Below are 15411 nucleotides of genomic sequence, written 5' to 3' on the forward strand. Positions count from 1 at the left end.
CAAATTTTTTTCTCATTCTCTGTTCTATAAAATTGGGATCATATTTCATTTTTCTTATTGTTTACAAAAACTGGGTTAAACTGCATACACTGTTTTCACCTGCTTTCTTCAGTTAATTATATGTTGTGCATATCTTTCCATGTCATCAGATCTCACACAGCAATATTTTTAATACCTACATGTCTGTTCAGTACAAATGGACATACGTGGCTTTTCCAGTGTTTTGCTTTCACAGACTTTGTGACAATGATAATTTAGGTACACCTGTTGTACTCAGTTTCATAGGACGGATTCCTGGCAGTGAAATTTCTGGGTCATAGGTTCAGCTGTTTATACATACACCAGCACCAGTGTGTGAGAAGGGTCTTTGCAGCTATTAGAGAAAATGTAGATGGTGCTGTGTGTGCTAACAGAAGGATGTCTGTCAGAAGATGTAAATGTAAAAAATAAAAGCAATAGCACAATAATATATATATATATATATATATATATATATATATATAGTGATCAAGATCAAATTTGTATCTAAAATTAAGCATCTGAATATAGATTTGGGCATAGATATAAACGGGCACAGATATAGAAATGTAATGTTGAGTACTGGGTGTACAAAAATAAATGAAGCACATTTGCTGACTTAACACAGGAAAACAAAAGGAGCATCAGAATAAAAATGTAAACTACACCACAGTTTGAATGAATGTGTTATAAGGCAGAATACTGGCCATTGACAGAAGCTCAATAGCAAAGGGGCCAGCTGGCTGCCCAATCAAGGAATGACATCCAGTTAAATTTGAATTTCAGCAACAATAAACAATGAGTAGGTCTTTAGTATAAATATGTCCCAGGCAGTATTAACATTTATATTAAAAATTATTCATTGTTAACTAAAAATTCAGATTTAACTGAACATTCTTTGTTCTTATTTGCTGTATCTGACAACCCTGGGCATGACTGTAAACATGATTTTGTCATCATATGAGAAAATCATCTCTTAAGAATGAATTTTCACCCACAAAAATCTCTAGAAATGGGCATATAAACCAGGTCCCTGCCAGATTTCATGTTCTGATTCCTGTGATGGTCATGGCATTTACTGAGTGCCTGTCAGGCACTGTGCTAAATGGTATTCAAGCATCGTTTCACGTAATACTCTGAAAGCACTGTTCTTGCTCACAGGAGGAGAAACTGAGGCTTAGCGGTAAACAAATTGCCCATTATCACATGGCTTGCAAACATAATAGAGCTGGAACTTAAGTCCAGACAATCAGACTCGCAGCTTGCTCTCTTTATTCTATCCTCTACTGCCTTTAAAAGAGGGGCTATAATTGCCAAGATGACCAAAAATACAGGTAGACCCTTGGAGGAAAGTTTATGCTAGAAAAAAGACAGCACAGTGGTTACACACCCAGACTTTACAGCCAGACGACTTGGTTTCATAGCCCAGCCCCACCACCACCAAGTCAGCCACGTGAGGGGAGACAAGTAGTGCTAAGCCTTGCAGATACTATTATTATATACATCTTAGGATCTATGGGAGAATTACAGGATGTAGAATCTATAAAGCATATGTAACACAGGGCCTGCCTCCTAGTAAATTCCCAAGATATGTCTACGTAGTTGTTACTTTTATCATTTAAAATACAACAGAGTACAAAACCAAGTGGCAGTATGGGAGTTTAGAAAGCAGAAAAATCTATAATCAGATATATATCAGAAGGTTTTCGGAGAAAATGGGAGCAAGACCCTTCTTAGGAACTAGGAACACCTGATATATTTACATATACAAATACAGGATTGGAAGAAGGATCAATATGTTTAAATTTCGAAGAAATAAGAAGCATCAGCTCGAGGGAATTTAGGACCTTAGTCTGTGTCTTGGCCTGAAACCCTTAGTGGGTGGTCCTCTCCCTAGTGAGCAATGCTATAACTGTCTCTTGTTCTTATGGATGTTTTATCCTCTCTCCCTGGCCATAAAGCAATCTTTATAACCTGCTTGCAGTAACAGGCCCAGAAGAGTAAATTATGTAACAGCTGCATGAAATAGAGGAAAACGGACCATTGCAAAGGGATGGAAAAGAACTCCATCTAAGTGATTTGGTTAAAGCCGCCTCACCCTTCCTGTTGATAAGTACAGAATTATATTTGAACATTATTTTTTTTCCTTCTAGGAGCTGCTGTTGTACTCAAGCTGAGCTTCCTTTCAGTTAAGGTGTAAAGTATTTTCTCCCCTACAGACTCTGTATTAATAATGTAAAATTGGCATACAGAAGTAGATAGCAGAATTAACATTTTGCATTCTATTTTAGAAGATACAATTTGGCTAAATGTGTTCAGAAATTTTTATGTAGGTGTGACTTTAAAAACTCAAGATCTTATCAGATCCAGAAACCTCTGGTTTAGATGTTATAAGTATAAATAATTTTGGAGTCTCTGAGAAAAGAAAACTATTGTAGAGGTAAATGTTTTGTTCCATAAGATTATGTTTTATTATCACAATAAACAGAAACCCTGGGGAGATAATTAAACTTTGAGCCTTCTTTTGGGGACATTTGTGATGTTCCCCATATTTTTTTTTTAAAGCCTTCAGACTTTTCTGTTTCCAAATTTGTATCCAAAAGAAACGGCCCTTTCTTTCTCTATACCATTTTTGAATAGTACTGGCTGGAAATAATAAAGATGTGTTTAGTTACCCGTCAGGTCAAATCTAAGAATACCAGTGGGATGCCTAGCTCACCTCAGACCGCTGTGCCCTGCCTACATCCCTTGTTGGAAGGGTAAAACCGAAAGGGTCAGGTGACTCATCCCCCAGCAAATGAACAGGGTGTGTACTTGACCCGAAGGATCCTAATCCAGAGGCTAGCCAGTGCCCGGCAACTGGTTCAGTCAAAAAAAGCGAGCTGGGTCTGTTGAGTCCTCCCAGGAATTTTTAATTAAAAGGCAGCCTGAATGAACACCTGTCAGTGAAAAATGAAGCTAATAGGTAATGATGAAAAGGGTCTATCATGAGTCATGTGAAGGTTGGTGTTATTAGGGAGCAGAAATAAGAGCAGCAGGAACAGTGGGGTAGAGAGTATCTCATTTATAAAGTATCAGTTAAAGAAGGTCATGGCTAGAGAGAGAAGGAAGTAGCACAAAGAGGAAAGGTGTCATCTTGACAGGAAAGCTCTAGAGTTGAAACAGTTCACTGTATCCCATCTTCCGGAGCTCCACCAGTTCAACTTCTCCTGAATGCCTGTGCACATATGTCCTATCCCCTGCACTAGCTCAAATGATTCTCTTTGCTGCTAGCAATCCAATTTCCTTGCAAACAAGATTTTGCTCAATTAGCAGAGGGAATATTTTATCTTATTCACTACACACACACACACACACTCACACACACACACACACACACATATAATTATTACCTCTCTCTGGGCCTGGTACAGGGGAGGTTTTTGGTAAATATAGATGAAATAAATGGATGAATGTAAAATGAACAGTACAGATGATTGAACTCTCATTGCATTCAGTACGGACAGCACTAACCTCCATGGCTTTCTGTCACTGTAGATTTTAGACTTGTGCTCAAGACCTGCCTACCTTTACAAGTTTGTCTCCTACTCAAGCCTTTTTAAACTTCCTGAATGGGACATGTGTTTAGATTCCCCTTTAACTTTGCATGTGTTATTCATTACCACTTCCTAGAAGGCCCTCGTTCACCCCACCCCCACCGTGTGTACAATCCTTACTCTCCACAGCCTTTTCTTTCCTGTCTTCTTAGTTTAGGCTCTTTAAGAGAACTAGGTTTTTTCAACTCCCACTGTCCCCACAATCCAATATACAATTCCATATTACACTTTTATTCAGCATGATAAAGGACACCATTTTCCTGTATCATTAGAATTTTTTGTGACTCTTTAATGGCTGGACAAGAAACCATCATGTGACTATATCTCACATTACACACTTTTTGTCTATTTTTTGGATGTTCTGATTGTTTACTTTTTTTCTTTCTTTTATAACAAAACACAGTGGCTTTCTCTCTAATGGAACCCTATGTCCACAATTTTTATTTTCTTACTAGGATTACACACTAGAGGTAGAATTGCTGAACCACGGGGCAGGATTACTTCTAAAACTTCTGAAATACGTTGCCAGATTGCTTTCTTGGAATGTTGTAAGGGAGTTGAACACTCCATGACACCAGCAATATGAGTGTCTAGCTCACCATATCACAACTAAATTGTGATTTATTGATTTTAAAATCCTCTTTCCTCTTGATTTTTAAACAGGCAAAGGGGAGGCAGAGCATTTTATTTGCACTACTTTTATTCCTAGTAGATTAAACATTTATATTTGTGTATCTATTTGTTGTTTGTGTGTTCTCTTTTGTGATTGGATGCTAAATGCCTTTGTCTATTTTCTATTGAAAATTTATGGTTTATCTTATAGAGTAGTAGAGCATCTTAAAAATATTAATAGATGTATTTGAGAAGATGCTTTACCAACTTATGGCTTATGACTTTTTTTACTTTAGCAAAAGTATGACTTTTTTTACTTTCAATTGTCATGTAGTCAAATCTTTCATCTTTTATATGACTTCTTTCATTTATTTTATACATAAATTTTTTTTTTCCAAGGTACCTCAGTGGCTCAATCAGTTAAGTGTCTGACTCTTGGTCTCAGCTCAGGTCTTGATCTCAGGGTCGTGAGTTCACGCCTCACATTGGGCTCCCAACTGTGCATAGAGCCTAGTAAAAAAAAAAAAAAAAAAAAATATTCTTTTCCATCAGGATGCTAACTGCCTATTAACCTACTTTTTTGGTAGATTTACATTTTATTCCCGGAGTTCAACTAAAAAGAAAAAAAAAAAACTTTAGATTTATAAAAATAATTTAAACATGTGATAGGGCATAGTAAACCTTGCTCAAATAATTCACATGTCAAAAACCTTGGTCTAGCCATTATTCTTGGGTTTGTGCATTTTGGACAGTATTTGTTTCAACATCTTTCAGAATGCCATAAAAATACTACTATAACTGGACACACCCAATACCAAGGTACGGTGATTCTGGTCCTTTTTGGAATTACTTCTATTATAGACACCGTTGTCAGGGTCATTGACTTTCAACTTCTAATTAAAAAAAAAAAAAACCAAAAAAACAAAAAACATTGCAGGAACCATTTATAATCCACAGTCATGGGAGACTAATTTTATTGAAACTCAAACATTCTTCTGAAAAAATAAAGCACCTTAATAAATTGAAAAGTTTCAAAATGACTTTAAATGGTATAGCTTGTAGACTGCCATTTCTCTCCTCAATAAACAAACATAGTAAAATATAACTGAGAATGATGCTTATACAGAGAAAATCATGAATTGATCCTACTTTAATAAGTATTTAGATCATGGTACATAGACTATTGCTAATAACAAATTACTTATGGCCCAACAATTTGATATGGCACCACAGCTGTGAGTCATAGAGGAAAGCAAATCATTATGAAGGTGCAGGCACAAATTAGGAGTTTGAGTTGGAGCTTTGTTGTTAGAGACAATGAAAATAATTGAGAGGTTCATACAAAGGGAGCATCAGCCCCGAGGGCTATGGTAGATGACCAATTATCTTTTCCATATCAGAAGCAAAAGTGAGTCTTTAAAAAGCAACATTATGCAGTGCCTTTGGTGATGCTGAAAACCACAGATTGTTGCTTCCTTTGTTCTACTCTCGTACAGAATCCATGTGACATTAACGGGCTAACACATGAACTGCCTGATGGGGAGCAGTATTCTCAGTGGCTAGGAAGCCCTGTGAGCACAGGTGCCTGAAAGTGATAAACAAGATAAAAAAACAGAGTAAGGTGGATAACTGAACATAATTTAAAAATAAATAAATAAAAACAGAGTGAGGTAGTGAGGTGGCTCAGTCAGTTAAGCATCCAGCTCTTGATTTTGGCTCAGGTCATGATCTCAGGATGGTGAGATGGAGCCGCACACTGGGTATGGAGCCTGCTTAAGATTCTCTGTCTCCCTTCCCGTTTGTCTCTCCCCCACTCAAAAAAAGATAAAAAACAGAGTAAAATGGTGATTACCAAGAGATGGTGGGGGTGGATAGGATAAGAGTGGTAGTATTTAAGGGTACAAACTTGTAATGAGTAGTAAATAAGTGGTAGAGATCTGATGCTCAGTATAATGGATAGAGACAGTAATACTGTACTATAATTATGTAATGTAAATACCAGCACATCAGCAGCCATATTACAATATATAATGTATCACGGTAATGGACTGCATACCTTGGACTTTTACACAATGGTTGCATGTCAAATTTATTTTAAAAGAAAAGATTGACTGCTGTTTGGTAAATTCACAGTGCATCCCATGCACTGAGCTACGTGCTTTATGTCCCTCTCAGGCTGACCTTACTGTGCCCACTTTACAGATGAGAATGTCGGGGTTCAGGGAAGTTGAAAAACCACAGACCACACAGGGTAAAATTTAGAAGAGCCACAGTCAAACCTAGCTCTGTTTCTTTGCCCTTACCACACTGTTCTGTAATAGTTGACCTCTGCGTATAATTTTATAGCTTAACAACTCCGTTGCTATGTAGAGGAGGCTTTTTAGTATCATTACAAGAAAGAAGCCACATTTCAGAAAAGCAAGTATAGTGCAAGTAGGCCTCTAATGAAAGGTGGAATCCTGATGGTGCTTAGAATGAGGGAGATGGATGAGCGTTCACACATCACCTAGACCAAGTCATTCGCCACATCTCTCTGTGTTGTGCTTGAGTCTTACAGCACCTTCACGAAATGGCTGACGCTTTTCTGCTTAACGCTCAGTGGAAGAGAAGTCTGCTTCTTCTTTAATCCTTCTTGTTATAATGCCCGGTTCACCTATTACTCCACATAGTTCACAGCTGGCCCTATATTCTCTTTTCTTCAAAACCATTACTTTAGGCTCCCCAGAATTCTGCCCTTAAGACCTATTAGCCCAGGCCTAGAATTCAACCCTTTTTGCTTACTTCTCTAAATCCTTGGTCCCCAAACACTGCATTATGTGTAAAGAGGAACATGAGGCACTCCCATAAGGTTAAAAAACAAAACCTTTTCCTCCAAATTATGCCAAGCAGTATACCAGATGCTTAGGCACCTGAGCATTTGGCATCCCAGCTGCCATTCATTTATGCAGTTTGGTTCTGTTTCCTGCATGGGGCTGGATGCTACCTTCAGAGTGTCCAGGGGAGGCTGCCGCAGGGGGAGGGCTGGAAGATCTGAGCAGTTTGCAGATTCATCTATATCTTTCTTTATGACAGATTTATGGTCAAAAGCATACAAATCTATAACTCAAATCCTTCCCTTCTGTAATTTTAGACTCTTCCTTTTAATTCTAGCTCAGGGAGAAAGAATAAAAAATACCGGTTCCTTCCCCTACCCCCATAGCTTTGTTTCTTTCCTATGACAGTATTTCACTCATATATTCTTTCATATTGCAGGAAAGCAATATAGAAACAAAGATAAATGAGATTTGGGCCTGATCCTCTGAGAGCTAATAATCAGAGAAGGAAGGAGGCCGGTGCACCAAAAATGACAGTATAATGAGGTGAGGGTCCTGACTGATTTAGCCTTTGGGCTTTGGAAAAAGCAGTCCCTTTTATGGAGAATGGAAAACTCAATAGGGTGCGAGTCACTCTTGTTACTTCTAAGGGAAGGAAGTCCTATCCATTTGACCTGTCTTCAGGTGCCACACAGATGAGTACTAACAATGACTGTCACCCTTACATTAAACATTTTTTGTCTCTGGTACAGACAGGACAAGGACTAGGGTGAGGCAAGTGAAGTACCACGTCAGGCACAAAATTTAAGGGGGCACCAAAAAACTCTGCAATTAAGATAATATTTTAATGCAGTGTTTTAGAAGATAATACAAAAGAACCCATAATAAATAAAAGACTGGATCAGTTAGGCATCGGTCTCAGGGACTATGGAATTACATAGGGGTCCAAGGTTTTATCTTTTGTCTTTGAGTGGCATAATTTAGTTGAGGGGATCTAAAAACAATAGTAAAAACAAGCAGAGTGTCTGTTTTATTTTCACTCGTTTGATGGTAAGCAAGCTATGTGACCTAAGCTCCAGGGAAGGAGTACTGTGGGAGGTGGTAGTTGATTTTCATTATGCATCTGATGTCATATGGGAGCCAGGAGAGAAATTTAATAGCATGAGCCCTAATAAGTCCCTTAAAGAGGGAACACAGACTGTTTTCTGGATTCAAGGAACCTCTAGACACTTTAGCAACAAAATTTGGGAAGCTTCGCTCTGAAACTTGGGAAGTTTCACTCTAATTAGTAGACACAGCCACAGCTACCCTGTACATGTCTGCGTCCTTCCCTCATGCTAAAAGCTGACCATTTCTTTTTCTGCTCCTTGATTCATATTCAGGAGCAGAATCCAAATGGCCTATGCTTCCCCCCACCCCCCTCTTCCCAGCCCTACTCTACAGGTCCTACAGGTCACAGTTGCAGAATCAGAGTCCCAGTCCTGGTTTAAACAGCTTTGGCTGAGTAGGGAACTGAATTGGGTGGGAGTCCATGGGACAAATGGGAAGAGGCAGTTGCAGGTGGGGTGGTTTTCCTTCGGAGAGGGTTGGACGAAGCACCTCCCTCCACACTATCTTTGCAGATTAGCGACTGAAAATGCCAAGGAAGCTGAACAAATAGCAAGTGCTAATGGAGTTCAGAGAAGAGGGGTCACAGAGGGCCAGGGTGTGCTAATTATATGCTATAAGAGCCTGCAATTATAAACCCATAGATATGCAAATAAATGCTGTTGGCTGAACACTAGAGACTACAAAGCAATTTATCTATGGCCCCTGATAAGTGGGCAGCAAAATAAATGATTTGTTTATAAATTCACTTAGAGATTACACTCATATCTCTAACTCTTTTCCCCCCTTCCTGGGGGCATTTATAGAAAGAGGAGAGACGGGAGGTACCACAGACTGGATTTCCATATTCATTACCTCCTGACCTGGGCGACTCTGGAGGTTTATAATGGGATAAACAGGCTCCTTCAGTTTGTGACTGGCTGATTCACACTGCCTAAAGTCATTTCCCTGTGGCACTTCTTTACTGAATAAATGGAAGTGATGGTGGCATCTGTTCCTGCCACCCAGATCCCAGTGACAGCTCATAAATTGTCATTTCTTGTCTGTCTGGCGGAGAGGTCACAGAGAATGTCACTGCAGGGAAATACTAAGAATGCTGACTGCTGGCATTAGGACTTCTGGAACTCATTCCTGAGCTGTGTCTGTGCCCTGAGCCGGTGGGGTGACTCTCACAGGAGCCACGGGCAGGCTTGCAGGTACAGGAAACCTGGCCTAGAGGGGGTGAACCGTGCACGTGAAGTACCTAAAGACCGTAATTTCTCACACCATTGGGGTTTCCTTCTGGATAACCTATGGTAATTAATGATGTCCTAAAATTCTAAATGGAGTTAGAAGATTCAGCATAACTTAGGGCTTCCTTGAAAGAGCCAGAAATCTTCTTTCTTTGCTCTCAGTGGAGAATAGTTTAAAAAAAAAAAAATCCATTTATTCCAAGAAACATTTCTCAGGTACGTTCTATATGCTATTTCCTGTGCTCAGACTGTAGCTTGCTGTAGTACTGACTGGATATTGTACTGTGGCCTATATAGTACATTATACACAATAGAATCCTAGGAACTTAGAGAATCTAGGTGGCAGAAATCTTCAAATATAACTCCATTTTTACACTACTTGGAAGGACATTCTCACCAATCTTTTTAATTTAGTTGTTTGGTTGCAAGAGGACATTGTGAATCTTACAAGAAGGCTCTGTCAGGTTTGTCAGGTGTTTTGTTACGTTTTGGTGTTTTTCATCTACCCGTCTTCTGAGATAGCAAGTGCTTTCACAATTAAGCTGGATTTGAAATATCCACTCAGTAGTCAGTGACTGCCCAAAATGACTTGTAAATAAATTCAGGGTGAAAGTCCCAACGATAGGTATAAATGAGTCTGCAGCTGTAATAATTGTATCTCTGCTTTGATCAGACTTTGAATCATGAGTAATTAAGCCGAGGCAAGGAATCCACCCACCATGTAAAAATTGGGAAGTGACCGTAGGCAAAGATACAAGGTCCTTCACCTAAATTTCAAGTTATCTAAGCTTTCCTCCAACACCAAATCTTACTAAAACATGTGAGTCGTGAAGTCATGAACTAATATGTCCATAAAATGATTCCAAAAGGACAGAAGTAAAGGTCTTAAGAGTTCAACACTGAACAATGTACTGGGCCTAGTTGTTTATTATCTTGAATTTATTGTAGTGTTCAGAGAAAGTTTTTTCCTCTTCATTTTGCTGAGTGCAACCCAAGTAGGATCTTTTTCCTTAATATATGTATTAGCCAGATCTGATTCTGATAATTTGTTTCAAAATACAGTTCTACTGAGGTAAAAAGACTAGGAGAAAATTGGTAACATCATTTTCTTGGTCTGCCAAATCAATAGCAGCCTGAGAAAATTAAATCAGCCCTACAAGGCAGAAGGCATAATGTTAACTGAAATGACATCATCATGAGAATATTTTATGACCTCAAAGAAGTCATCAATTCCTTTATTCTTAAGCCCTGTGCTGGCAGTTTAAATCAGTTACCATTTTTTATATATAATATTTTTTAATAAAGATGCAGTGAGTTCTCTAAACAGGCTCTCAATAAAACCAGAAAATAGCATTCTTTCTATTTTTCTGTGTATACAAAAGGTGTCAGATGGACTTCTTTTTTTTTCTTTTTTTTTTTTTTTTAAGATTTTATTTATTTATTTAACAGAGAGAGAGAGAGAGAGAGAGATCACAAGTAGGCAGAGAGGCAGGCAGAGAGAGAGAGGAGGGAAGCAGAGAGCCCTATCTGGGTCTCGATCCCAGGACCCTGAGATCATGACCTGAGCCAAAGGCAGAGGCTTAACCCACTGAGCCACCCAGGTGCCCTTGTCAGATGGACTTCTAACATAATTCGATATATTAGCCCCTTTTGGTAAACCCAATCTATAGTTATTTCTTTTTTTTTTTTTTAAGATTTTATTCATCTATTTGACAGACAGAGATCACAAGTAGGCAGAGAGGCAGACAGAAAGAGAGAGGGAAGCAGACTCCCTGCCGAGCAGAGAGCCCGATTCGGGACTTGATCCCAGGACCCTGAGATCATGACCTGAGCCGAAGGCAGAGGCTTAACCCACTGAGCCACCCAGGCTCCCTATAGTTATTTCTTTGTATTGTTATCAATCTTACATTTTGTGGGTGTCTGTTAAAATTAAGTCCCACTTATAACAAAAAAAATGACACTAGCATAAACATACTTTATCTCTCATAAAAGAAATACAGAGGGAGAAAGTCTGGAAGTGGAATAGTGTAATTCCTTATCATCTGTGACACAATGACCATTATGCTCCCCTATCTGTATTCTTTTTATTCTCAAGTTTGCTTCATGGTCCAAGATCACTATTGAAGCTCCAGCCCTTATATCCAGGTTCCAGGTAAGCAAAGGGACGAGATGGGAAAGAGCAAAATCACGGGGTGCTAGCCAAGTCAGCTCCCCGTTAAGCAGCTATCAGAGGAGTCCCACATAATCTTGTGCTCCAATTACATTGGGCTTAACATTTTCAGTGGGCCACGTCTACCTACAAGGGAGACTGAGAAATAGTTTTTCTATAGGAAAAGTGACTAGTGGAAAGCTAGCTTACTCTTTTTTTTTTTTTAAGACTTTATTTATTTATTTGACAGAGAGAGGTCACAAGTAGGTAGAGAGATAGGCAGAGAAAGAAGTGGAAGTAGGCTCCCCGCTGAGCAGAGAGCCCAATGCAGGGCTCCATCCCAGGACCCTGAGACCATGACCTGAGCCAAAGGCAGAGGCTTAACCCACTGAGCCACCCAGGTGCCCCCTGGCTTACTCTTAATAAGAAAAAAACTAAATGGATGTTTGGGAGGCAGTCCAGCCATGTCTGCTACAGCAGCTCAATCATAGAGCCAAAAATGTATAATATCAGGTCCTCTTGTGATCACTTATGCAGAAAAATCCCCATAGGGTTGGTACATTCCTCTTCATAGCTTATTTAATTGATAGTTATGTATCTTAATAATGCAAAGCCCTTTTCAAGATGAGGTTTTGTGTGGATAAGTCCATTTTCAGTGCAGACAAAATTGTGATCTCCCAAGCCAATTTTCTTTATCAGACTGGCATCATGGATCTTTGTGTCTACAGAACCATAGAAATACACATAAATCTTCCTAAACCTGAGTATATTAACAAAGGAAAAACAGACTCCTCCCACAAAAAGGTCAAGAACAGTATCAAATCTGACCATTTGAAAAGATGTATTTCAGTAGATAACTGAAAGCATCTTTCCTTTTACATCACTTCACAGAGTGTGAATTACTTATAAAAACTGATAAAAAGCACTTTTTAAAAGTAATCTTACAGCTGCCTTTTTTAATGTTTGTCATTATGAATTTTGTGTACTCTATATAATTGATAAACAGAAATTGACCAATTTACACGGTTTTTCTGGAAACGGAGCACTTGTCTGAATAAGAATATATGCTAGCTTCCATAATGTGAGGGGGGAAATGGCTATTTCATTGAGGAAATCTTAAAAATCTTCTTGTCAATGTTATTTTATTAGCTATTGGGATAGGACAAGCCAACTCCATTACAAAGCACCTCATCTTACCACTGAGATAGTTTTTTGAATGACAAAATAGCCTCTGGATTCCTCCTGTCCACTCCTCAGCCCCTCTACTGTGTTGTTGAAAACAAACAGATCGAGGAAGGCATCCCTTGCTATGCTGTGGAAGGCTTTGTCTTAGGGAAGATACTAATTCTCTAGATAGTGTGTCTAAGCCCCGACTGGCCCACAGTAATACTATAAATTAGGTAAAGTTCATTTTTAATGCTTTGATTATCCTCTTTTCTCCCCTGCTCTGTTTAAGAAGCATTGACTGAGCAACTATAAGACACTAGGGACCACTTCGGGAGCTATAGAAACACGAACTATGCCCTCACTAAGTTCACCATCTGTACTTCCTGTACCTTTGATCAGGGATATGGCGGTCACCACTTGCTGCCTCTGATGTCTCATGGACCCAAGGGGCGCTCACACCTGGATCTGGCCTTGTGGACATTGCCCTATTTGCTGACCTGCTCCTTGCCTTCCCACCCAGACTGCCAGATAGTTCTTGCATTTGAATTTGGATCTTTCAATTCTTAACCTTAACTGGAAGATACTGGTAGCCGTTTCAGACCATATGTTAAAAGAGTGGGGTACAGAGTTGTGAGATTTTTTTTTTTTTTAATAACCAAGGACTCCGTAATATATGCACATTTGGCAAAAGCTAGGGCTGAAATGTACCTGATCTTACTTCCCATGTTTGTAACAACTGAAAGATACTGCTATTTTAGGTAATGTTTTAGTATCTCTCAATTAATTCATTTAGTAGAAATTTTACTAAAGTGATTATCCTCTTGGTAGAAGACTCTCTGTAACTAACTGTTGGGGGGGCAATTTATATATAAAACACTGAGATCGTATAAGCAATTAGATTTCTCGGTAAGTCCAACACCCGCCCCAAAATTGCTACATGAATGTGTGAAGTTTTGTCAATTTATTCATGCATATGTGAATACAACAAATATTTATGGAATGTGGACTGACTCTACTCTAAATAGTTAACAAAATAAATGTAGTTTTTGTCCTCATAAAATTTATGGTGTAGTGAGAGTAGTAATTATAAATTAAACAAAACAAACAAGATTATTTCATGCTCAGAAAAAATAGGAAGTATGGACAGGGTGATGTGAAAAATAACAGGATGTCCAGGCTAATGGGGTCAGGAAAGTCTATAAAGTTTATACTTAAGGTGACACTAAAGTTTACAAAGGAGCCATGTCAGAGGATCCCACAGTTTGACACCTCAGACAACGTTTTCCAGAAAGGTTTGGCCTTTATAAAGCTGACTAGGACTCCATTGAGGTATCAGGCATCTGAATTTTCATCATGCCTGATGTCAGCCAGAAGTTCTCATTTCTACCCAGAGATGATGTTTCTTAAAAAGACTTTTTCTTCAGGCCTAACAAAGCCTAAGGCATTGTTTTGGGCATTTACTTGTGCATACGATGAAATGCAGCTGGTTGCCCAGTCGGGTGTGTTTGCTAACCCTGCATCTCTCTCTCTTCCTCTTGTGTCACCAGGCCTCCGGAACCTGTTTACAGCACTGTGAACAAACTGTGTGATAAGCCTGCTTCTCCCAGGCACTATTCCCCTGTTGAGTGTGACAAAAGCTTTCTTCTCTCAGCTCCCTACCCCCACTACCACCTAGGCCTGCTCCCTGACTCTGAGATGACCAGGTACTGCATGCGCTTTCTCACTTCATCTTCTCGAATTGCATGTGCTTCCACAAGGATGAATGGGTAGAACCCACCTCTGCTCATGTCTCTGGAGCTTGACATCTTCCTCAGTGGAGAGATGTTCTGCTTCTTTGGTGCGATGGGAGGAATTAAGAACATTGCCTTTTTTTTTCTTTATAGTGTGATCACAGAGCACTCGGACATGATCACATGATTTTCCAAATGTTCTTGGTTCCCATGCATTTTTAATAAGGTATTAATTATATTTTTCCAGAAGAATTAATTTTGGAATTTAATTAGCATTATTTCCCTTGTACAGAAGGATAAAAGAGCATGTACTTAGTACATTTTTGAATAATATTTAATAATCACTTACTATTCTTCAGGCATAACATAGTCTAAGAAGTAGGTACTATTATTCCCATTTAATATTTTAATGAAAATATTAAATTAGTACTACTACTTAGTTGACTCTCTAAGGTATTAAACAACTTACCCAAAACTAGAGAATTAGCTGGTTCTATCAACCACAAGAATTTTAACCTTTATAGTATGCCATCATGGTAGGTTTTTACCATGTTCTCTTTATTTAGTTACTCCCATTTTATATAAGAAAACAAGGGCTCAAAGAAGTTAAGGCATTGCCTTCGGTACAGTATTGCCAATAAATGCCAAGTTCAGATTTGACTTGGAACTCTCCACAACTTTCCACAACTCTCTAAACAAATCATTCTAAGGCTAAAGGTTGAATATGATTCTGCACTAGTATTCTAAAGTATATGTATGTTAAATAATACAATCTCATCTTTATGCAATAGCAAAAGTCACAGAGAGAGGAGAGTAATAAAAGGACAATCTAGTGTTCCATAAGGTAGTTCCAGTTTTTTTTAAATCAGGAGATCTCAATCATGATGTTCTACATATAATGAATGAGTTACTTGTCTGGTTATGTTTTCAGATAGAATACCTTCACATGTTTTCATAATACTGTTATGGTCAAGAAAATACAGATTT

At 38.7% G+C, this 15411-nt stretch overlaps 1 protein-coding gene across 24 annotated transcripts in view; it reads left to right on the plus strand.

The window, feature by feature from the left end:
• Window positions 1–15411, plus strand: part of DLG2 (discs large MAGUK scaffold protein 2) — a 1980468-nt gene that overhangs the window by 1532165 nt on the left and 432892 nt on the right. For 19 of the 24 annotated variants that reach the window (XM_032852923.1, XM_032852924.1, XM_032852925.1 and 16 more), the window contains one exon: window positions 14242–14397. The exons of the other annotated variants lie outside the window; for them this stretch is intronic. In XM_032852923.1, coding sequence (XP_032708814.1) covers window positions 14242–14397 — 156 coding nt within the window. The remainder of the gene's footprint in view (window positions 1–14241; window positions 14398–15411) is intronic. 24 annotated transcript variants of the gene reach the window in all.

Source organism: Lontra canadensis, unplaced genomic scaffold (assembly GCF_010015895.1).
Source record: "Lontra canadensis isolate GAN:19392208 unplaced genomic scaffold, GSC_riverotter_1.0 scaffold7, whole genome shotgun sequence".
In the NCBI taxonomy this organism is placed as follows: Eukaryota; Metazoa; Chordata; class Mammalia; order Carnivora; family Mustelidae; genus Lontra; species Lontra canadensis.